This window comes from Colobus angolensis, unplaced genomic scaffold, assembly GCF_000951035.1.
Source record: "Colobus angolensis palliatus isolate OR3802 unplaced genomic scaffold, Cang.pa_1.0 Scaffold10, whole genome shotgun sequence".
Taxonomy (NCBI): domain Eukaryota; kingdom Metazoa; phylum Chordata; class Mammalia; order Primates; family Cercopithecidae; genus Colobus; species Colobus angolensis.
Genome location: NW_012110919.1, coordinates 14,794,826 through 14,820,167, shown reverse-complemented (window position 1 = coordinate 14,820,167; position 25,342 = coordinate 14,794,826). Strand labels below are relative to the sequence as shown.

The 25,342-nt window shown below is 37.9% G+C and overlaps 1 protein-coding gene across 1 annotated transcript in view; it reads right to left on the bottom strand.

Annotated features, from left to right (window-relative positions):
• Positions 1 to 23,834, bottom strand: part of STAB2 (stabilin 2) — a 170,973-nt gene extending 147,139 nt beyond the window's left edge. The window contains exons 1-3 of the mRNA XM_011935100.1: positions 23,550 to 23,834; positions 20,344 to 20,477; positions 16,882 to 16,997 (exon numbers count right to left, since the gene is read on the bottom strand). Coding sequence (XP_011790490.1) covers positions 16,882 to 16,997; positions 20,344 to 20,477; positions 23,550 to 23,627 — 328 coding nt within the window. The 5' untranslated portion in view covers positions 23,628 to 23,834. The remainder of the gene's footprint in view (positions 1 to 16,881; positions 16,998 to 20,343; positions 20,478 to 23,549) is intronic.
• Between the last annotated feature and the right edge of the window lie 1,508 nt (positions 23,835 to 25,342).

The window sequence follows — 25,342 nt, the reverse complement described above, 5'->3', positions numbered from 1 at the left end:
CAGCTCATTCCTATTACAACACACGTGGCAGAACATGGGGCAGAGTCATTTCTTGAGAATATAACCATGCTCTAGGCTACGCTGATCAGAGAGGAATTGGGGAGCTTCCCCAATTCCAGTTCCCAAGAGTGTGACCTTGTGTTTAGGAAGTCTGGACATTCTTTTTCCTTAAGGACAGTTAATATACCTTTCTTTTAAAAAATTTAGGCAGGTGTTTCTCTAAGGGTGATTCACTGGACCAGGTGTTTGGAATCCCTTGGGAGTGGAGAACTTTTACAAAGACAAATTTCCAAGGCCTTCCTCATTAGGTATGTGATACAGTTTGGCTGTGTCCCCACCTAAAGTCTCATCTTGAATTATAATCCTCATGTGTCAAGGGCTGGACCAGGTGGAAATAATTGGATCATGTGGCAGTTTCCCCATGCTGTTCTCATGATAGTGAGTGAGTCTCACGAGACCTGATGGCTTTATAAGTTGTCTGGCATTTCCCCTGCTTGCTCTTACTCTGTCCTGCCACCCTGTGAAGAGGTGCCTGCTTCTCCTTTGCCTTCCACCATGATTGTAAGTTTCCTGTGGCCTCCCCAGCAATGCAGAACTGTGAGCCAATTAAACTTCTTTCCTTTATAGATTACCCAGCCTTGGGTATTTCTTCACAGCAACGTGAGAATGGACTAATTCTGTATGTGAGCCATGAACAAGCACCTCTTAGATCTCCAACTTCAGAAGCATAATTACCTTGAAATCTACTATTTTTTCATGAGACTACACTTCTCATGACTCCTTCCAGCCCATGACTAAGCATGGTAGAGATGCCAGGGCAGGCCCACTCCTTTAAGATGCAGGCTTCCTCTGCTGGGTGATTTTGGCTAGAGGACTCCTCATCAGCTTTACCAAATTTTCTTAGACCTACATATAGTCTATAGCTTTTCCAACTAACCTTCCTTGACTCCCTCTCTTGTTCACAAGGGTCAGACCTGTGTTGCTTTCTCCCTCTGCTTCTCCTGGCTTTCTTCTTATTTTTTTCATCACACATGTTTCTTCTAAGCAATCTCTTGTATCTCTAGCCCTGTCTGGCATCTCCCTTTTGGGAGCCCTGGACTAATATGCCAGGGCATAGAGAGCCTTTGTGCACATTATAAAAAGTCTTCCCTACCCTCACTGCTCTTGTGGATATATCCCCACAGACACTAGGCTTGGAAAGCAGATGAAACTAAAATAAATTTAAGGTGCTCCTTCCTCTTAGTATACCAGGCCCACACTAGAGTGTATGGTTTGGCAAGCTGAAAATGGGCTGAATTTCAGTCCAATTTCATCCCCTTGGGCAATAAGAACCTGTTACAATTTTAGGCAAAACCCGACACTTAACACCTACCAAATAGAGATTCCCTGGTGTAAGACTCAGGAAAGTACATTTTAACAGGCATGGCAGGTAATTCTACTACACATTAATATTTGAGAACCACTGGGTATGCTGGACAAATTTATGTAGATTGTCCTAAACAGAGAGGAAGTGAAGATTTTTATGCCTAGCAGGCTGATGGGAAGCAATGCGTATGAGTTGATGTGCCTTTGCATGGCATGGTTGTGTGGTGTATCAGCTGGACACTAGGCAATGTTTCTGGTGCTTCAGAAAGGTTCTGATGTGGATTAACTTAGTAAGAAGAAAGTTCCTGAACACTTAACTGGACCATGACTTGCTTCAGAAAAGCCTGTAGCACTGGGCAGCTGGTGGAAAGCCAGTGCTATTCATAGGGAGATTTTGTACACTAACTTAAAGCCACTTTGACTAATCAGCAGCTAGGTTATTTTGGTAAAAAGGTGTAGCCTCCAGTGGTTACAGGTCAACAGGAAACTTAGCTCCTAAATTGTACCATCAAGCATGTTGCAATGAAAGAAAATTCTGTAAACTTCTTATCTACCAGGCACTAAAATTCATATTATTTCTTCTTAAAATTCTCAAAGAGCTCCACTCTATGCCTTCAGGCCGTCTGTCAATGGCAACAAAGTTCTAACACAGGGTACTCCTCAAAGTGGACACAGAACAAAGTTCAAGAATTTTTTAAAGTACAAGAATAAGAAGCACCCAACAAAGTAATATTTGCAATGTCTGATTTCAATAAAAATTTACAATAAAGGGTATTCAATTAGGAAAAGAAGAAGTCAAACTGTCCCTGTTTGCAGATGACATGATTGCATATTTAGAAAACCCCATTGTCTCAGCCCAAAATCTCCTTAAGCTGATAAGAAACTTCAGCAAAGTCTCAGGATACAAAATTAATGTGCAAAAATCACAAGCATTCTTATACACCAGTAACAGTCAAACAGAGAGCCAAATCAGGAATGAACTTCCATTCACAATTGCTTCAAAGAGAATAAAATACCTAGGAATCCAACTTACAAGGGATATAAAGGACCTCTTCAAGGAGAACTACAAACCACTGCTCAGTGAAATAAAGGAGGACACAAACAAATGGAAGAACATACCATGCTCATGGATAGGAAGAATCAATATCATGAAAATGGCCATACTGCCCAAGGTAATTTATAGTTTCAATGCCATCCCCATCAAGCTACCAATAAGTTTCTTCACAGAATTGGAAAAAACTGCTTTAAAGTTCATATGGAACCAAAAAAGAGCCTGCATTGCCAAGACAATCCTAAGCAAAAAGAACAAAGCTGGAGGCATCACGTTACTTGACTTCAAACTATACTACAAGGCTACAGTAACCAAAACAGCATGGTAGTAGTACAAAAACAGGTACATAGACCAGTGGAACAGAACAGAGGCCTCAGAAATAACACCACACATCTACAGCCATGTGATCTTTGACAAACCTGAGAAAAACAAGAAATGGGGAAACGATTCCCTATTTAATAAATGGTGCTGGGAAAATTGGCTAGCCATAAGTAGAAAGCTGAAACTGGATCCTTTCCTTACTCCTTCTACGAAAATTAATTCAAGATGGATTAGAGACTTAAATATTAGACCTAATACCATAAAAACCCTAGAAGAAAACCTAGGTAATATCATTCAGGACATAGGCATGGGCAAGGACTTCATGTCTAAAACACCAAAAGCAACGGCAACAAAAGCAAAAATTGACAAATGGGATCTAATTAAACTAAAGAGCTTCTGCACAGCAAAAGAAACTACCATCAGAGTGAACAGGCAACCCACAGAATGGGAGAAAAGTTTTGCAATCTACTCATCAGACAAAGGGCTAATATCCAGAACCTACAAAGAACTCAAACAAATTTACAACAAAAAAACAAACAACCCCATCAAAAAGTGGGCAAAGGATATGAACAGACATTTCTCAAAAGAAAACATTCATACAGCCAACAGACACATGAAAAAATGCTCATCATCACTTGCCATCAGAGAAATGCAAATCAAAACCACAATGAGATACCATCTCACACCAGTTAGAATGGCAATCATTAAAAAGTCAGGAAATAACAGGTGCTGGAGAGGATGTGGAGAAATAGGAACACTTTTACACTGTTGGTGGGATTGTAAACTAGTTCAACCATTATGGAAAACAGTATGGCGATTCCTCAAGGATCTAGAACTAGAAGTACCATATGACCCAGCCATCCCATTACTGGGTATATACCCAAAGGATTATAAATCATGCTGCTATAAAGACACACGCACATGTATGTTTATTGCGGCACTATTCACAATAGCAAAGACTTGGAATCAACCCAAATGTCCATCAGTGACAGACTGGATTAAGAAAATGTGGCACATATACACCATGGAATACTATGCAGCCATAAAAAAGGATAAGTACGTGTCCTTTGTAGGGACATGGATACAGCTGGAAACCATCATTCTCAGCAAACTATTGCAAGAACAGAAAACCAAACACCGCATGTTCTCACTCATAGGTGGGAACTGAACAATGAGATCACTTGGACTCAGGAAGGGGAACATCACACACCAGGGCCTATCAAAGGGAGTGGGGAGGGGGGAGGGATTGCATTGGGAGTTATACCTGATGTAAATGATGAGTTGATGGGTGCTGATGAGTTGATGGGTGCAGCACACCAACATGGCACAAGTATACATATGTGACAAACCTGCACGTTATGCACATGTACCCTAGAACTTAAAGTATAATAATAAAAAAAAATTTACTAGGCATAAATAATGAGGGAAAAAACCAGTTAATTGAAACCAATGCAGAGATCACTATATGATATTATTGGTAGACAAAGATTTAGAAATAGTTACTGTAACTGTATTCTATATATTCAAGAAGGTAGAGAAATAAGCAAGTTAAAGAAGATATGAACAAAACCAAATTGAACTTCTACCAATGAAAATACAACATCTGAAATAAAAATACAAGATATAGAATTAACAGCAGTTTAAAGACTGAGAAATAAAAGATTAGTGAACTTAAAGACAAGCAATATTAACTATACAAAATGAAGCATGGAGAGAAAAGAGACTGAAAGATGATGAGCAGAGCATCAGTGAGTTGTGGGACAACTTCAAACATTTTAATATATGTATAACTAGAATCTCTGAAAAGCAGGAAGGGAGAAAATGTATTTGAAAAAAATGTGGTCAAAATTTCCAAATTTGATGAAAACTATAAACCCACAGATCCAAGAGCTCAAATAATACCTAGCACAAACAATATGAAGAAAACGACACACTATAATAAAATACCTTAGAACCAGTGATAAAAAGTAAATTAAAAGCAGCCAAAGGGAAAAAGGATTTATTATGCTGAGAGGAACAAAGATAACAATGACAACAGATCTTGTTAGAAACACTATAAGTGAAAAGACATTGAAACAACATCCTTAAAGTACCAAAACCAAAAATTTGTCAACTTAAAATTCTATATCCAACAACAATGTTTTTCAAAAACAAAGGCAAAATAAGGACTTTTTCAGACATACGAAAGGCATAAGAATTTATCACTAGATATCCTGCACTACAAGAAATGTTAAAGAAAATTGGTCAGGAAGAAAGAAAATAATACCAGATATAAATCTGTATCCACATAAAAGAATTAAGAATGTTGGACATCGTCATTATGTGCTTAAATGTAAAATATATTTTTTCGATATTTTAAATCATTTAAAGGATGGTTCATTTGTTTAAGGAAAAATTGGTAACAATATAATGTGGGGTTTCTAACATATACAGAAGTAAAATACATAACAACAATAGCACCAAGGATAGGAGTGTAGAAATAGAAGTATATTGTTGTAAGATTCTTGTGCATAGAGTGGTGTAATATCACTTAAAGGTAGACTGTGTTAAGTTAAAGATTTATTCCATAAACCTTAAAGGAAACATTTAAAAAATTGCCAAAAATAAAAAGTGTAGCTAGTAAGCCAACAAAGGAGATAAAAGAGGATCATAAAAAAGAATTAATTAATACAAAAGAAGACAAACAAAGAGGGCAAAAGGAACAAAGAACAGATGGAACAAACAGAAAATAAATAGCAAGATGATGGATGTAAACCTAACATATTAAATATAAATGGTCTAAACAACCTTAATTAAAAGACTGTCATATTAGTTGAAAGGGCAATAACTAACTATATGTTGCCTACAAGAGACCCTAACTATACGCTGCCTACAAACTTGTATATTTTAAATATACAATTATGTTAAAGGAAGAGGGAGAAAAAAAGCACACTAACATTAGTCAAAAGAAAGCTGAAGTAGCTCATATTAATATTAGATGAAGTAGATTTCAAGTTAACATATTTTTACCAGGGATAAAGAAGTTCATTTCATAATGTTAATGGAATCAATTCATCAATAGAACATAAACCATAAATATGTATTGACCTAATAAGAGATTTTCAAAGTACATGAAACAAAAACTCATTGAACTGCAAGGAGATATAGGTAAATATACAGTTACAGTAGATATTTCAGTACCTCTCTCAATAACCAATAGAACAAGTAGTCTTAAAATTAAGGCTATTGAATTATATTTCCCATAAAAATAAAAATAAATAATTATTAAGTATAGAAAAGACTTGAACAGCATTATTAATCAATTTGACCTAATTGACATTTATAGAATACTCCATCTAACAGTGGCAGAATACACCTATTTTTCAAGAGCACATGAAACAGCTGCAAAGATAGGAGATATTGTAGGTCATAAAACAAGTCTTAATAAATTTAAATGGATTCAAATAATATATGTGTCCTGTCCACAATATAAGTAAATGATACATTTCCTTCTAAGCATGGTATTAGCTTAATCTCACAAATTTGATATCTTAATTTGCATTCACTGAATAAAAGAAACATATTTGGAAACAATAGCAGGAATGTATCTGAAAAATTATTCTATTTGGAAGTAAAATATACTTAAAAGTAACCAATTTCAAAGAAAAAATCAAGATGGAAATTAAAAATTATTTTGAACTGAATAAAATTGAAACACAATGTATCAACATTTATGAGATGCATTTAAAGCAATGCTTAGAAGGAAATTTATTGCACTAAATAAGTACCATATGAGAAAAGAAGAAAGTTTTAAAATAATGACCCAAACTTACAACTTAAGGTAAAGAAGTTAGAAAAATAATAGCAAATGAAACCCAAGCAAGCACAAGATAGGAGGTATAAAGTGCAGTGGCCAATGAAATAAAAATTAGAAAAGCAATAGAGTAAATAAACGAAACCAAAAGCTGGTGAATGAAATGGATGAATTTACAGCCAGACTAATCAGAAAAAAAAGAAAGATGAAAATTACCAATCACAGAAATGAGAGAGGGGACATCACTACAAATCTTGTAGACATTAAAGGGATAATAAATGAATATTATGAACAAGTTTATGCCAATAAATTTGAGAATGTAGATAAAGATGGACAAATTTATTGAAAGTAAAAAACTAGGAAAGCTCACTCAAAGGAAATAGATAATCTCAATGTTCTTATATCCAAGAAGTTGAATTTAAAATTAAAAATCCTTTACACAAAGAAAATTCCATGCCAAATGGCTTTGTTTGTGAATACTATCTCACGTGTAAGGAAGAAATTATATCAGTCTTACAAAAACTCTTCTAGGTAATTGAAGAAGAGGGAATATATCTCAGTTCACTCAATATAGGGAGCATTATTATCCTGATTCCAAAACCAAATACATAACAAGAAGACTATATACCAACATCCCCAATGAGTACAGATACAAAATTTTTAAGCAATATTATAGCCACCTGACCCTAGCAATATACAAAACTGATAAATACATCATAGTCAGTGCAGTAAGGTTAAAAAATGATATAAAATGAATGCAGATTAGAAATAAATAAATAAAATTGTCTTTATTCACAGGCAACATTATTGTCTATGGAGAAAATTCCAAAGTATCTCCAGAAAGTTATTAGAACTAACACATCAATTTAGTAATTTCTCAGTATATGAGGTCAATATACAAAATCAACTCTATTTCCATAAACTAGCAATTAACAATTAGGGACTGAAATTTCAAAAAACTGTTAGAAGTAGTACCAAAAGTCATGAAGAACTTAGGTGTGAATCTGATAAAAATTCTGCAAAATTTGTAAGCTGAAATTTATAGAACAGTGATAAACAAAATAAAAGAAGCCCTAAGTAAATGGAGAGCTACACTGTCATTATGAATAAGAGAATCAATATTTTTAGATGTCAGTTCTCCCTAAATGCATTTATAGATTTAGTAAAATTCCAATTAAAATCTTATGAGGACTTTTTTTGTTGTTAGAAATTGACAAATTGATCCTAAACTTGAATGGAAAAGCAAAGGTACTAGAATAAGCAAAATAATTTTGAAAAAGGTCAAGTTGGACTTACACTACTTCATTTTAAGGCTTACTGTAACATTATAGTAATCAAGACAGTGTGGTATTCATGGAAGGATAGACATATAGATCAGTGGAACAGAATAGGGAGTCCAGAAATAGACCTGTACATAGACAATGAATTAATTTTCTACAATGGTCCGAAGGCAATTTGATGAGGAGAGGATCATCTTTTCAAGAAACATTGCTGGAGCTTTTGAAATTATCTATATGCAAAGAAATGAATCTTGATCCATACTTCAAACAATATACAGGAACTAACTTGGAATAGATGATAGATCTAAATGTAAAGCCTAAAACTTCAAAGTTTTGGGAAGAAAATATAGAAAAAAATCTTCGTGATATAAGGTTGGTCAAAGATTTCTTGATGTGATACATGAAGCAGTATCTATAAAGGCATGGTATATTTAAACCTCATCAAAATTAAGAATGTTTTCTCTTCAAAAGGCAATATTACGAGACTTGTCTTTCGACAAGACACAGACTGGGAAGAAGTATTTACGAAGCACACATCTAATATCTTAAATACTTAAAGAACTTTCAAAACTCAATAATAAGAATACAAACAACCCAAAAAATATATGAATAGCAAATAAGCACATGAAAAATGCAAATTAAAATGTGTTACAATGCAAGTCCACTATACATCCATTAGAATGGCTAAAAAAATCTGATTATAGCAATTGCTAGCAAGGATGCCAAACAACTGGAATCCTCATACATTGCTGATAGAAATGAAAAATAATGTAGATACTTTGGAAAACAGTTTGGCAGTTTCTAATAAAGTTGAACATATTTTTACTCTACAATCCAGGACAACCACTCCCAGGTATTTACCAAAATGAAATGAAAACTTACATTCACCCCAAAACCTGTGTGTGAACGTCCATAGTGGCTTTGTTTTTAATTGCCCTAAACTGGAAACAAACTCAGATGTCTTTTAGTTAGTGAATAGCTTAACAAACTGGGTCCAGCCACAGAATGGAGTACTGTAAAGTATTATAAAGGAATGAAACTTGATACAGGTAATGACATGGATGAATCTCGTATTCATTGTGCCAAGTGAAAGAAACGAGACTCAAAAAGGTACATACTGGGTACATACTGAATGATTCCAATTATATGACATAAAGGCAAAATTATAGGCACAGAAAACAGGTTAGTATTTTTCAGGGATTGAGAGTTGAGGAGGGGCTTGGCAACACAGAATTTGGGGGGGATATGAAACTGTTTCCTATCTTAATTGTGGTGGTTGCCACACAACTCTTCAGGTTTGTCAAAGCTTGAATAGCTGTATACTTAAAAGGTTGAGTTTTACTGTATGTAAATTATGATAATAAATTTTAAAAAATCCATTAGCACTGATCATGTGTCTCAAAGACCAGTGTGGAAAAGGCAATTAATGTCCAAAAAATGATTGATTAAATTCCACTTCTATTTAGACCTTACAAACATCCTTTTCTATAGTTTGTTCTCACTGGAAAGGAAAACAGATTCAGACACTAGATTCATAAATGTCTATTTTTAAACACATGGTAAGTTATATAATTTCCTACTTTCAATCGAGAAATCTTTCAATTTGAATGTTTTAATATAGTTGCAAAAAAATAAATGTTCAGGAGGAAGTTCTTCAGGTTCAAATAGCCATCTAGCAAAACACTGCTGATCACCTTCCAGAAGCCAGATCTTGGTCTATAAGGTTTTCCTTTTCTTTTCTTTTTGAGACGGAGTCTTGCTCTGTCACTCAGGCTGGAGTGCAGTGACGTGATCTTGGCTCACTGCAACTTCCGCCTCCCGGGTTTCAGCAATTCTCGTGCCTCAGCCTCCTGAGTAGCTTGGATTACAGGCACCCACCACCATGCCCTGCTAAGTTTTGTATTTTTTGTAGATCTGAAATTTCACCATGTTGGCCAGGCTGATCTCAAACTCCTGACCTCAAGAGATCCAATCTCCTTGGCCTCCCAAAGTGCTGGGATTACTGGCTCAAGCCACCTCCCTGGCCCCTTTAAAGGTTTCTTGACTCCCTTTTTTTTTTTTTCCTTTTTATGCTGCCCTTGCTTTATTGTTGTTGCTGTTATTTTAGCAATCTAGACCCTGGGTAGCATGCCAAGCACATTATGTGTACTATCTCAGTATTTAATCCTCACAATAGCCCTATGAAGTTGTTATCACCATTTTATCTAAGAGGAAACTGAAGCCTAGCAAGGTTTGGTAACAAGGTCACAGCCACTAGGATCAGAGATAATGATTCCCATTCAGCTCTGGCTTGTAATTTTGCTTTTCTGTATGGACTACTTATAATGTTTTGCATAGCTTTTACATTCATTTAATTGACTCATTCAACATGTGTTGGATGTTTACTATTATCTTCAAAACTGGCAATAATTTCTCTTTGTGTTTTCACAAGAAAGTGAAATAAAATTTAGCCAGGACAGGAAGGAGTATGCCTGTCTCTTGCTGTGGTCAGGAAGAGGCTGGTGGGGCCGACTTTAGTGCTTATTTCTGAAGAAGTGCCCCAACACATCCTCCTCTTTGAAACAAGTGCTCTGCCATCCATCCACAGTTCTTCAGGTGTCTGCCTGTAGCTGTGCAAAGGGTGAAGGCACATGCTGGCTGGAAATTGCTATCTCCTGGGGACTTTCTTGAGCCACAACATCAAATATTCTGCAATGGATATGAGGTTTTCTCTATAGGAGGTGCTTCACCCTGGCCCAGCCTTCTTGCCTAGTGGCTTGTGACTCCGTGGATGAAAGGCCAAGGTGAATACTTATGGATATGGCCTGAAAGTTTGTGTCTCCCTAAATTCATATGTTGAAGCCCCTAACCTCCAATGAGATAGTATTTGCAGGTAGGGCCTTTGGGAGGTTCAGATGAAACCATCAGGGTGGACTCTCTGTGATGGGATCAGTATCCTTATAAAAAGAAGGAAAACTGGAGCACTAGAGTGCCCTCTCCCTCCCTTTCTCTCACTCAACAAACATCTGTTGTTTCAGCCACTCAGTCTATAGTATTTTGTTGTAGCAAACTGTAGCTGAGTAAGAGATCACTTTCCTTATGCTCCTCAAAGACAGGCCTTTGTTGTGGCCTGAGACATCAGCATGATCCACTGGGTCCATCCATAGAAAGGCAGACAATCATGAGAAAAAAAAAATACGCATATGGGACCATAAGCTACACAAAGAAATGAGATGTACAGAAATGTCCTTACTAAAGTGCTGAAATTATGTAGGGAATTAGTTATCAGCTCAATGAGAGAATTTATTGAGCATGTACTATCGCCAACCACTTTTCATGTATGTTCTCATTCTCACAACTAAATGAGGAAGGTATCGTCATCATCTTCATCACTCAGATTATAGGTAAGAATACTGAAGCGAGGTAATTTGCCCAAGATTACATGGTCGTTAAGAGTTGGAACTGGCATTGCAATCAGGCCTAACTGAAGAATTTGAGTCCTTAAGTCTGAAGGCAGAGTAAAACAGGCCAGCACTTTAGAATATAAAATCAAGTCAATAAACACTCCCTGAAATAAAGAGGGCCTCTGATGATCTGAGAAACACAAAAGACAGAAATGCTAGCCAGTATGTTCTGGAGGTTGACCATCTACCAGGCACATCCTAAGTACTTTCCACATACTAGCTCACCTAATCCTCAGTGCAATCTTTGGAAGGTAGGTGTGTTAGCATCATCATTTCTATTTTATAGATGAGGAAGACAGTACCAAAGAATAGGGTTACCAGGTGAAATATAGGATACTAAGTTAGATTTAAATTTCAGATAGGCAATGAATATTGTTTTAGCATAAGTACATTCCAAATATTGTTTGCAGATTCGTTGTTTATCCGAAATTCAAATAGAACTGGGTGCCCTGTATTATTATTTGCTAAATCTGGCAATGCTGCAGAGGGAGTAAATCTCAGAACTGAAATAGAATAAAGCTGGGAATGGAAGCTAGGAAAACTGACTTTGGAGTCTGCGATCTTACTGTAAAACCATGCTGCCTCTCAGAAGGCAGCTCAGGTGTCATGGAACCAACCCCAGGCAGAGCAGGCACCCAGCTAATGGTGGAAGCAAGAATTCCAGGGGTGGGCTAGTTAGTGGAAGGCTATTTTTCCAGAAGTTGAGCCTGCAACACAATCAGGTATTTTGGAAAGCAGGAGAGAGTAATGAGTTAGAACTGGGGTCTGCAGTGAGACAGTCCCTGTTTCCTGGTGTGGCTCCACACTTATTAGCTGGTTCTCTTTCGGCAGGCAGCAAAACTCCTCAAAGTCCCAGTGTCCTCACCTGGGCTCACAGGTACAACTGTTTTTCCTCCTCTGCTCCCATGTCAATTTCTCTCATTAGTCTGTGAGCTCCTTGGAGATAGGGACCTATCATACATGTGATTAGGGATCGGGCCTATTATATATCTGATTGTGTGCAGCATATAGTAGGTGCTCAATAAATGCTTGATTTTTATGAGCTGGCCAATGCTGGAAGGAACTTGGAAGAAAAGGTAGCAGGAATGTGGGGGTATGAGGAATCCTCATTTTATGGCCGAGATAGACTGTTTTAACAATTTTTGAAAACAGCTCATTTGGCTATTCAATAAAACTTTTAAGGAAACAGTGTAATTTATTTCCTGCTTTTCAAATCATTTTCTATCATCTCAGGCCCCCATTAGAAAAAGCTATGGTAAAATTGACATTCTTAGCAATGATGCTAGAAAGAGATATTACAGAATTTGCTACAAGGGCATGTTTCCGATGCATTGTGAGGCTCAAGAAACTGATAAGACTATTCTAGGTCATTATTACATTTCCTTGGGTCACCACTACTCTGGTGGTCTCTTGCATCCTGACTTTTCTAATGCAGGAGGCTTTACCATTATAAGCCGTCAGCAAATCAACAGCTGGTCTGTTTCTTTAAAGGAAGATAATGCACTTCCTGCCCCACAAGAGACCAGGGACTTCTCTGTAACTTTATCTCCTAAGAAACTCTAGAGGTGCCTATTCCATGTCACCACCTTTGTTAAAAAGCTTGGTGCCCGGCCATTGCACTCCAGCCTGGGCGACAGAGCGAGACTCCGTCTCAACCAAAAAAAAAAAAAAAAGCTTGGTGCACAGTGCTAGGCAGAAAATCTATTCCAGTCTTCCGTTTAAAGCTCTTGTTGGATTTGTCTGCCTGGGAAACTGAAGTGAAATATGTTCTTTAAGTGAACTCAGCATTATTTGTCACTCAAAGCAAAAAAGGAAATGCCTAAAAGGATGGTTTCAAATCCCTGTGGTCTATTATTTGTAACCTGGATAGTGAATGGCAAGAAATATGCAGTGAGAAAGAAAAAGAGGTCTGGAAATGCAAATAACATGATATAAAAAATAAATTTAGAAAATTCGATGACATTGACTTAAAAAAGAAAAATCAATACTATTTCTTTTTGAAATAATCAGATTGTTTTATCCACAATTGAGTTTGGGTGTAACTCCTTTGCACATGCTCGTTTTCCATCACTTTGAGTTGTTACACAAATCCATTAACGTTCATGGCAGAATAAAAAAAAGTAGGATGTTCAAATTAAAAAATCGATTTCATCCCAAATAGAATATCGGCTGTTCAGACGTGATTAAGTTCCAAAGTAGAAATGTGTTTTTGTGAGGAAAGATCTACATGTGCACATTTGGTAAAGTAGTGTAATTTTTAATTAGGGAGAAGCAGGTTACATCCAGGTAGAAACACCTTCCTTATTTTTTTTTTCCCTAAGTGAGAATTCATGCTTTGTTCTTAATTTTAGAAGATGACGGCAATTTTTTTCATTGTGTTTCTTTACATTTTCCAAGTTTTCAGCATTGACCATAGGGTGATTTCCCAATTTGAGTGATATATTTTTGAAATAACCCAGAAGTGTTGCATATGAATGTATTTGTCAGTGCATTAAAAAGGAAGTGGATATTCCATTTGCTTTGGAAACAAGGCCATTCTGAAACCTGGGAATGTGCTTCCTCAGAAAGAAGGATAGACCCATGTCAGCAGCTCCAAAATGGCCTTATCCTTACGGAAATGTAAAGCGATAGTCAAGGTCTTGCTTGTCATCACCACAAAATGTGAGAGGTAAAATATACTGCCAAGTAGAGGATTTATCTTTTTCCCTGGCCAAAGGAAGGAAGCCTTTTGAGACATCTAGTGTGTTTGGAAGATGAAGATAAAGGGGAGTACTGTTTTGCCCCAGTGAAAGGACAGTAGAAATAATGTCCAGGCCCCAGTTTTCATGTTTTGCTGCTCTGGCTTTAAGACCTGTCTGAAGGAAATGTTTGAGCATTCAAAGAATGCTTTTGGACTCTGTTTTTTTTTTTTTTTGAGAGAGGGTCTCACTCTGTCACCCAGGCTGGAGTACGGTGGCATGATCTTGGCTCACTGCAACCTCTGTCTCCCGAGCAATTCTCTAGCCTCAGGCTTCCAAGAAGCTAGGATTACAGGTGCATGCCACCATGCCCAGCTACCCTTTTGGACTCTTTTGATTATAGATGTGAACCTGGCCACATTTGCCTGCACATAGCACAGTATGATGGCATAAACCTGCTAAAAGATCTTGAATCTTCTTTGCCTACTCATGCTCTAAGAGTTACCCTCTGTTAAAAAAGGATTTAGAGAAGGAGTGTCATTTTATTCATCTTTCATTATCAGAGGTCAATTTTGACTATTAGTCACTGATTCATTTATTCATTAAACATTTATAAAGGTCCTTCTTTTTGTCATAGACTTTGCCAAGTCTTATCGCCTAGGTTCATGTTTTAAAATCTCAGCTACAGTTTTGTAAAGTAGGACTTTTAGCTCCTATTTGACAGATGAGGAGAATGAGGAGTAGGCAGAAAGTCACTTGCCCCAACCAGTAAGTGGTGGAACGAAGTTCTAGCTGCTGGCCCAGTGTTCTTTTGCCCTTCTGGCTGTTTTCATTATGTTGGACATGCTGACTTTTGTTCTGCGTCTTGGACAAAGCCATTCCTTGTTTTCAATGTGTCTGGTTAATAACTTAGCATCAGATTTGTTTTTATGGGTTAGAAAGAGAAAAGCAAATCTAAACATTCTTTCTATTGTATCAAAATATCTATAAGACCTAGACATGATCATGACTACATTTGGCACAAAAAACGTTCTTAAAATCTGGAAGTCTGAGTTAATTGCTTTAAAAGACACTGCATTTGATTAACATTGAGTTAATTGCTTTAAAAGACACCTGATTCTTATTTGCTAAACTCTTAGAAATATGCTGTGCCAACATGCTGAGGTAAAACTGAGTGTAGAGGAGTTAGCAGAGAGAAGCGGCAGGATCTCTTTTCGCCCAGGCTGGAGTGCAGTGGCGAGATCTCTGCTCACTTCAAGCTCCGTCCCCCGGGTTCAGGCCATTCTCCTGCCTCAGCCTCCTGAGTAGCTGGGACTACCGGCGCCCACCAACATGCCCGGCTAATTTTTTGTATTTTTAGTAGAAATGGGGTTTCACCGTGTTAGCCAGGATGGTCTCGATCTTCTGACCTCGTGATCCGCCCGCCTCGGCCTCCCAAAGTGCAGGTATTACAGGCGTGAGCCTCCACGCCCGGCCATCGGCAGGATCTCTTGAACCCCAAACCTTGACCTTTCCAGGGCAAGAAGTCTAATCCAGGCATTTCCTGGGAAGGCAGAAAGGACCTGCCAATCAAAAAATACATTACCAACACATTCTGAGGCTCTCCTTTTTGAACAGGTTTGCTTTAGGCAGTAGGACAGAGCAGAAAGAGGTAGGCTTTGGTGCCAGGCAGCTTTGAACTGGAACTTGCTTTATCACTTACCAGTCCAAAGGAAACTGGCAAAAGATAATTTTAAAATCTGATTTCTCACAGGCAAAATGGGGATAAAAATGTCTAACTCAAATATTTGTTTTAAAAATTACATCAGGTAATATAGGCTGAGTACCTCTGTGGTACCTAATGTCAGCAATATTGAGTAAATAGAAGCATTTATTCGTTTAATTGTTAGTTAAAAACACAAACAAACAAAAAACCCAAAAGATATTATGCATACAGTATGGATTCAACTATTTACAAGTTATATGGAAAAAAAAGCCAAGACTGAAACATGCCAAAATATTTAAGGTTTCCTATATGTGATAGAATATAAACTGATGTTTTTTGTTTCTTTATACCTTTCTAAACTTTACAAGCTGTATATAATTTGCTTGTATTACTTTAATCAGAACGAAAACAAAGCAAAAGAGAATGAATCTCTCCTTTTATGTGGATCCTAAGGAGATGTTGTCATTACATCTAAAAAGATGGGGAATGAACTGCAAATTCATAAATTAAAATACCTGATTTTTTCCTACCAAAAAAAGAAGACTTGACATAATTTCCACAGGTAGCAAGGACTCAGTCACTATTTGAGTGTTAGTATCTATACTAAGGATAAAATTTCAATTTCAGCTATCAAATGCTATGCTTGATCACAGAAGTCTAACTATACCATTGATTCAGACTTTGCTAGTAGTTTTTCCTACAGTAAAACCTGGTCAGAATTAATTTTTATGTATATGTGTATCTGCATATCTACACAATTAACTTTACACTGTTTCTTTACCCTGATGTGTCTTAAGTCTACCATTTTAAAGTTTGATATTCCATCCTAAGACAGATTTTTAGAATATTTAATAATTATTCTGGTTGCCAAACGATAACTACAGTCTTCAAGACATTGCAACAAAACTTCTTCTTAAAGAAAATTGTATTTGGGGGTCATAATAGCCCAGGTTTTAACTTCCTTTCTTTTGCAAATATCTTTTAAAATAAAAATGGATATCCTTTCAATTGTCCCTTTTTCTGGCTTACAGAGGAATTCTCTTAAAGAGAGATCTCTATCAGCAGTAAAGCAGATTGCTTTGTGAAAGCTAACAGGGCAAGAAAGATTTTCTACATGTAGACTAACAGAAATTTCTACAAATGGATGTTAATATTCTTCTTTTTATTGGGCTTCCTTCATCTCAATTTGCTATGAAATGAGACACAAAGAAGCAAGTCTCAAAGTCCAATCATTGTGCCACTTACCTATACAGTATGGGCCCCAGTGGCCAGGACAACACTGAGGTTGGAGATAGTCCTTCCTACAAATATGGCGGCATCCAGGGAGAGACAGAGAGTATGTTCTGACCTCAAAGGTGTACCTTGGAGGGTAAAGAGAGGACATTAGACCACGATAAGAGCAATGCGGTTACTCAGGTGGTAGAATTGCCTTAGCTTTCAATTTAGGTCTTAATACTTATCTACCTTTAAAAATATCTAGATGGAACACATTTGGCTTTCTAGGTAGCATAAAACTTAATTATGATTATTTTTAATTGTGAGAAATGGATGAAAAAATCAGAGAACAATGAACATACGGGGAAATATCTAAAGTACTATCAGAAGTGAAGTTAGTAGATGAAATAAATATTAAGGCCTAGGCACGTGCTAGAGGTGTGCTTAAAACTTATCACTGAGGGTCCTAGCAGTCAATGCAGGAAGGGAGAGATCATGAGTTACAAAATGCACAGCATGTGTGGATTTAAAGCAAACCCATTGCTCAGGTTTAGCATACTTATTGGAGACACTGCAGATGAAGAAATGCCTGTGGCAGAGGCAGTATAATGCAGCAACGAACATTTCATACAGTATCCTAGTAGGAGATAAAATGATGAGTTCCTTAGAAGAGTTTCTAGTGCTGGCTGAGATACAGTTCTGGAATAACAATTCTATGGAGGTTAAACACCATTGTCTATTTAAAGAGATCTTTGCGGGCATGGCTTATTCTAGGATTAGACTTAGTGTATCTAGAGACAATCCTTTATAAATGTTGTTTCTTTCCATTTCTTTGAACTGGGCTGTTGTTAAGAATAATGTGATGATAAGTTCAAGGTTGTCCTCCCCAGCCCGTCGTTGAAATATAGCTGATTAACAGCACAGTCACATACTTTATGAACAGTCAAGTTGGGGATAGAGTTGACTTTTTTTGAATGGTTGAGAATAGTGGCAGGGACACCGCTTCACAGACATGGGCAGAAGGAGAGTCCAAGGGCAGAACCACATATCCCTTCAGGAACTAATTTTGAAAGAATACAAGTGGCCAATAGATATATAAAAAAGTGCTCAACATCACTAAACACCAAAGAAAGGCAAATCAAAACCACAATGAGATACATCCACATAGCTATTCGGATGGTTATTATAAAAAGCACACAAACAAAAGGCAACAAGTGTTGGCAAGGATGTGGAGAAAAGGGAACACCTGTACCCTGTCGGTGAAAATGTAAATTAGTATAACTGCTGTAGAAAAAAGTATGGAGGTCCTTCAAAAATTAAAAATAAAACTACCGTATGATCCATTAATTCTACTTCTTGTTATATATCCAAAAAAATTGAAATTATGATCTTAAAGAGATCTCTTCACTCTCATGTTCACTGCAGCATTATTCACAATAGCCAAGACATGGAAGCAACATAAACATCCATCAATGGATGAATGGATAAAGAAAATGTGGCATATACATACACTGAAATATTACTCAGCCCTTAACAAGAAGGAAATCTTGTAACTTGCGACAACGTGAATGAACCTAGAGGATATCATGCTAAGTGAAATAAGCTAGATACAGAAGAACAAATACTATATGATCTCACTTAAATGATGAATATAAATTGAGTGGAATGGTGGTTGCTAAGGGTTGGAAGGATGAGAAAATGGGAAGGTATTGTTTGAAGGGTACAAAGTTTTGGTTATGAAAGATGAAAACATTCTAGAGATTTAGTGCCTAAACTATAATGTAATATATGCTTAAACATTGCAAAGAGAGGAGATCTTATGTTAAGTGTTCTCATCACAAAAAAGAGGGGGGAGAAAACTTTTGAAGATGATGGATATATTTATAACAGTGATTGTGGTGTTGGTTTCATGGATTGTACTTATCTTCAAATTCATCAAGTTGTGTACCTCAAGAATGTCCAGGTTTTTGTATGTCAGTAATATCTCAATAAAGTGATTTTTAAACAGAACCAAAGAACATAAAACAGAAGAACCAATCCTGAGTTTGTTCTAGCATAGATTAATGACAGACCAAAGTCTTTAAATCTAAAACATTTCTGAATGCAAAAATTTTATCCTATGTGTGTATGTGTGTGTGTGTTTCTGTGTTTGTGTGTTGGGATATAACCAAGTGTCCACCTTGGCAATGAACAAAAAAGTAGCCAGTACAAAAAAGTTTTCAGCTTTAGTAATTGAGTGTTAGCTGATGAATATGCTTACTATTTTTTTTCCAGAAAGAATCAGGAGCAATCAAGGTGTTGCAAGTCCTGATTATGCAGAGACATTAATCATATACCATATGAACTCCAATCATCATATTCGAATCTAACCTCCAAAAGGAGGAACAGGTAAAAATTATCCCATCTGATGATACCCACTGCTTGCTAATTCTAGGTTAGTTAATGCTGGGAAACTTTTATTTAAAATGATGATTTTGATTTTAGAATACAGTGTGGTCACATTAAGCAAATGTGAATTTAAAATAGTGTGATATAATAGTGTTAAGGTTTCATTTCACGCAAAAAAAAAAAAAAAATCCTTCAACCCATAATTAAAAGCAAACTCATTGACTACTATCTGATTCTAAATAAACAGGCTGAGCAAATACAAATTGCGTTTGCAGTTGAGCCCCGTGGCTGCACCCATTAGCTAGTGAGCAGAACCATTTGCTATCCTTTGCCAGAATTAGCCTTGAATTATCAGAGTTTTGAATCCCAAGAGGTCTTCAAGAATGCAAAGTTTACATAAAATGCAACCATGCTGTAATTCATTTTTCCCCTTCTTCGAGTTCTAATTAGTATCAAGGTCTATAGCTAATGATATGACTACCAGACTCAAGGCTTTTAACACGTTCAAGACTTGAATTCTTTCCAAATTAAAGAAATCCCAGATTTTCAAAATACAGGCAAGATGAAAAGAGAATGTTTATGTGCAATACAAGATAAGTCAATTTTGTATTAAAATGTGAATGAATAACAATATATATTTTATTTGTTTTACTTTTTGAGATACAGTTTTACTCTGTCACCCAGGCTGGAGTACAGTGGCTCGATCTCAGCTCACTGTAACCTCCTCCTCCTGGGTTCAAGTGATTCTCATGCCTCAAGCTCCTGACTAGCTGGGATTACAGGCATGCACCACCACACCTGGCTAATTTTTGTATTTTTAGTAGAGATAGGGTTTCACCATGTTGGACAGGCTGGTCTCGAACTCCTGATCTCAAGTCATTCTCCCACCTCGGCCTCCCAGAGTGCAGGGATTACAGGCATGAGCCACCATGCCCAGTCAACAATATATATTTTGGACTCAAGTTGATAAATTGTGAATTACCTAAGTTTGGGCTTATTGTCTTAGAGCAAGAGAAAAGTCATAGAAATGTTTTTTCTAGTTTTTGAGACAGGAAGTTTCAAGTTGGATTCACAGTTCCAGCACATTTATTTTCTCATGAGTACCTGCAATCTCGAACTCCTACAGAGCCATTGGTAATCTTGGTGTAACCATCTGGGCACTCGACTCTAAGGTTGAGAGTGCAGGATCGGCACTCGGTCCTAATCGTAAGAAGAGACTTCCTATCACATCTTCTTGCCTGTGTAAATATAAAAAAACAAAGAACATTAATTCCTGATTCCTGTTATCAGAGTCTTGCAAAACATCTAGCATGGCCAGTCTTCTCCACTGGAATGTCTCCAATTATCTCAAATGAAACATCAGGGATGGTGATAAGGTTGATTGGTAATGACTGATTTGCTCCTTTCACTCTTATCTGGAAAGAGTATTGAGATCAATAAGCAATGTCTGCCATGGCTGTAGGTGAAAGAAGAGCCACTGTTTGCACTATACATTTGCCATACCTGAGTTAGAGTCTGAAGTTGAGCAAGGTAAGATAATGTTATTACCCACATTTATTCAAGTGGGGAAACTGAAATATATTGCAGAATACACTCTCCAGTGAAAAATTCTTAAAGCAGGTTATTCAAGGTCAATTGGTCATAGATCAGCAGATCTCAAGGATGTTCTTTCATTATTGATTCCACAGGAATGTCTGCTCTAGAGCCAGCATTGTGTCAGTGCCGAGGAGGATACAGTTACTGTTTCAAAGATATTTGCAATCTTTAGATTATAATCCAACTGAAAAGTAGGCTCCTGGAGAGCAGGGATCTTTCTCTGCTTTGTCCACTGTTGTACCTAAGCCCTAACATAGTATCTGACGCATAGCAATGCTCAGTGAATACTTGTTGATTAAATGAATGAATTGGGGAAATCAGACAGATGTGCTAGAAACAGTTATTTAGCAGCATAAGGTGGTGGAGATATAACTGCTAAATTGAATGATCCAGACCCAATTTGGCACTGTCTTTAGGATCCCCCGTTGCTCATAATGCCGAGGCTGATCCTGCCCAAGAGACGCCTCCCTTTCCTCAACTTTTCTTCATTTCCCCATCAAGCTTAAGATGGAGCAGCTTTGTGCAACTGTGAGAGACTAAATTTGGGAATTAGAAGACCTAAGTTTGGAGTCAAACTCTATATCTTGCTAAGTGTACTATCTTGAATGAATTGCTTACCCTTTGCCATCACCTATAAAGAGGAGATATTAATAACCACTCGTGAGGTTATTGAGACCTTTGAATGATGAAGGTCATTTAAGCAGGTGCAAATTTCCTGGCAAAAATGTCTGAAGTATCACAGGTGGTGAATGCTGGCTCCTGTAACTCTTCACCTACCTTTGTGCCTGTTTCCTCTCCTAACTGGCATGTTCTCTCCCCTTCACTGGGCTACCTAAACCATGTCCTTCAAGGCCGTGTTTCACACCACCTCTTTCACAAAACCACACTCATTTTTCTTCCTTTTCTCAGCTTCTACTCTTCCTGTGGCTGGCCCAGTGGAGCACATTTTGTTGGTCTTTGCACTTCATTAAAACCCCCTTCTTGGGCAGGATCGTGTCTCATGCTTCTGTGTTATCCCACAGCTCATCCACGGGCCCAGCAATAGGCTAGGCATGGTGGAAATGTCACCACTGCTTCTAAGTTCATTGAAATATATAAAGTCTGCATAAAAAGAAACTTTACATCTTCAGAACAATTATCAGTTACACATTCTTTCAAAGATATCATCTTCTTTGATCTTCACTACTCTGAAGATAAGTAGGGCAGGTATCATCATCCTCATTTTAGCTGGAAGAAAACTGAGGTGAGGGGTGTTGCAGTGACTTGCCCAAGGTCTCCCTGTGAGTTACTGGTCTTGTGATTCCTTGATTAGCCCTTTCTCTTTCCTGCACCTGAGTGGAATATAGAAAACTGAAATCTCTGTTTTCACCAGGAGCTTTCATTTGGTGATCATCATGAACCAAACTAGCACTAGAAGGTTCTTTATTGACTAATAATAAAAGCTACAGGTAGATATAGTTTGAATTAACCTTCTTTAATTGTCATGACACCTCCGCATTTTTTTTAAAGCAGGCTTTTCTTTACATGAGGGTTTCCATATTTGGATAAGTATGTGGGGTTACATTACTTTGTCTTTTCTTTCTTTGTGGGCTAGATTTAAAACCCTCTTCTTAAGAAACCTCTTGACCTTCAAATTGCCCTTTTCAAATGAAAAGGCTCAGTCTCTCTCTCATACAGTATTTACAGACTTGTCCTCTCTGAGAAGTAAACTCAGCTTGTTTAAATCAGTTAAAGTCTGATTTTTGCATGAATGCAAACACTTGGTGATGATGATGATGGTGATTAAGAAGATAATGATGGTGATGATAATTACTACCATTTGTGGAGCACTGTCGGGGGCAAGACTGAAGTTTGAAGAGATTAAAAAAACTTGCTCAGGGTCAAACAGCTGTGGAGGATCTGACTAATCCTCAGACTTATTTGTTCAACAGAAAAATGAGATCCACCGTTCAAACTCAACCCTACCAAATTTCAAAGCCGTTAGGCCATCTTCCCATATTTTCATGAAAACATTATCAGAGCATGCAGCCAACTGTAATAAAATTGGTTTTGATAAAAATTTGCCAGGTACAGATGCAGAATCATGGTTAAGATTCATTCTTGATGGATCAGAAATCATATGCTGTCTCACTGACAGCTGGCCTCACTCTGTGATGACACCTTGGTGAGCTTGCTTGAGGGTTCCGTCTACTGATGTACTTCACAGGGGCCACTCGTAAGACTTCCCTGGGAACTTTTACTACAACTCGGTGGAAGGCAGAAGAGATGAAAGAGTGAAGGCCTGATGATTTTGGAAATATTCCTGATACTTGTGTTCCTCAGTGAGATATCCACCCTGGAATTCCCCAGACCATCTCTCCACAGCCATAGTTATTTTCTACAGTCAGGAAGATGGGATGGTAGATATTCACAATAATGAGACTATTAGAACAAATGAAAAACAGGATGCCAACATCTGCACTGGAAAGAGGATCGTTAGCGCTAAAATTAGAGATCCCAACAACAGCGGGGCACATTAGCACAGGAGAGCAGCAAGCAGGTTAGTGCACCTTCAGAAAGACCGTGCGTCACAATTAGGACTTAGTCTCTGCAAACACTCTCTGTATTTTATAAAGTCCAGATTTCACCCTTTACCCATGACAAGAGAGGAAAACAAGCTTTTGAACACATCATGACAATTAACAAATGAAAAAAATATCAAAGTCTCCTCTTACCTGCCTTGTGGTTTCAGCTGGGGAGCAGAAATTTTGTACAACCAATCCAAGACAAAAGATTACTAAATGTTGTAGCATGATGAGGAAATATTTGCTCCTTCTCTGTGCCAAGCACCTGTCAGGCTGACTTAGCTATTTTAACTTAGTTTGATAAACTCCCAGTGAATTCTTTCTCATTTCAGTGTTTACTTTTAAATCCCTTCCTTTCCTTCTTCCTAGATCGAACCAGGAGATAGCTGAGACCTGCCTTCAGAAAGGAAAAATGGCAAATCCAGGAGTCTTGGTGAATGGCCACTGTAAATGGTCTATATATCCTGGCTGAATGACAGGATATCCTGCAGGGGCTGAGGCAGAGGCTTGGCCCGGGATTTTTGTGCCTGCGAAACTCTCAGAACGGTCCTGCCTCTCCTCTCCTCTACTCTGCCCCCACCTCTAGTCCTGCCTACTGCTGCCCTGTGGCCCTCCCAGCGTTTCCACAACCACACCATGCAACACTGCAGGCCTTTTGGTGCCAATGCAAAGGTTCCAGCTTGCTGTCGAGCAGGGTTGGGGGAGTGCCCACAAGTGGGCATAGTCCCAGGTGTGAAATGAATGTTGCAGAAACCTTGCAGGAGGTGGCGGCTTCACCCTGGGTAAACTCCACTGCAAGAAAAGTCTCCTTGCAGATGCTGACAGGTGGGTTTTGACTCATTCTTTCTTCTTTTCCGTGCCACTTCAGTAACAAGTGACTGAGCCTGTAGGTTCAGTCTTACCCTTTAAGGTCCAGATCTAAAGCTACCCCTTCCAGGGAGCCTTCTTGTGCTGCCCCTCCACAGGACAGCCTGAAGATGCTCCTACAATTTTGCACATAATGCCATGAATGCCGTGGTCACGTCTGTCTGTCTGTCTCCCATGCCCAGCTGTGAATGCCTTGAGGACAGAAGAATATAGCCTCATCTTCTTTGTACCCCTTGATGCCTAGAGCAGAGAGCCTGCACTTGAAAATAATAATGAAAATGGTTAAGAATAGTAGCCATCACTTTTTGAAAACTTACTGCATGCTAGTCACTATTCTAGGCCTCTCCATGGATTTAGTTGTTTAATGCTCACAATGCTTGGTGGAACAAGATTATTCTCCCCATTTTACAGAGGAGAAAACTGAGGCAGAGAGGTTAAGGAATTTATCCAAGGCCACACAGCTAATGGGTGGTAAATCTAGTATTCAAACTGTGTGACTCCAGAGCCAATACTGTCAATCACTGCCCTCTGCTGCTGAAACAATCAATATTTAATGAATAAATAAATAATAGATGGCGTTCCCAGTCCTATTGGAAACCACGATGGAAAAGTGTCAGACCCAGCACCAGGAAGGGTAAGGTCTGGACTTATCAACAAAACAGGCACGTCTCATGACACTAAATTAAATGGGAGATTCATGCACTTACAGATACTAATTTTGGTTCACCGATCCTTTTTTTCTCTACAAAGTTTCTCTCTCTCTCCCCCACTCCTTTCAACTTTTGAAACAATATTTATAATGACCAATAATCTAGGAAACTTTTCCAACATAGACAGGCCCCTCAGAGGCCAGCCCAGAAACCCGGGTGGGGAGCTTAAAAAAATGCCCGATGCTTAGCTCCACTCCAGAATAACCGAATCAGAATGCCTGGGAGTGGAGCACAGGAGAATTTTCCAAAGCTTCCTGGGTGATTTCACTAGCATTGGACCGTTGCTTGAGGAGAAATTGATTGTGATTGTATGAAACCAGTGAGATTTTGATAGTTATCTGTTAGAGTAGCTGTGTTACCTTAAAA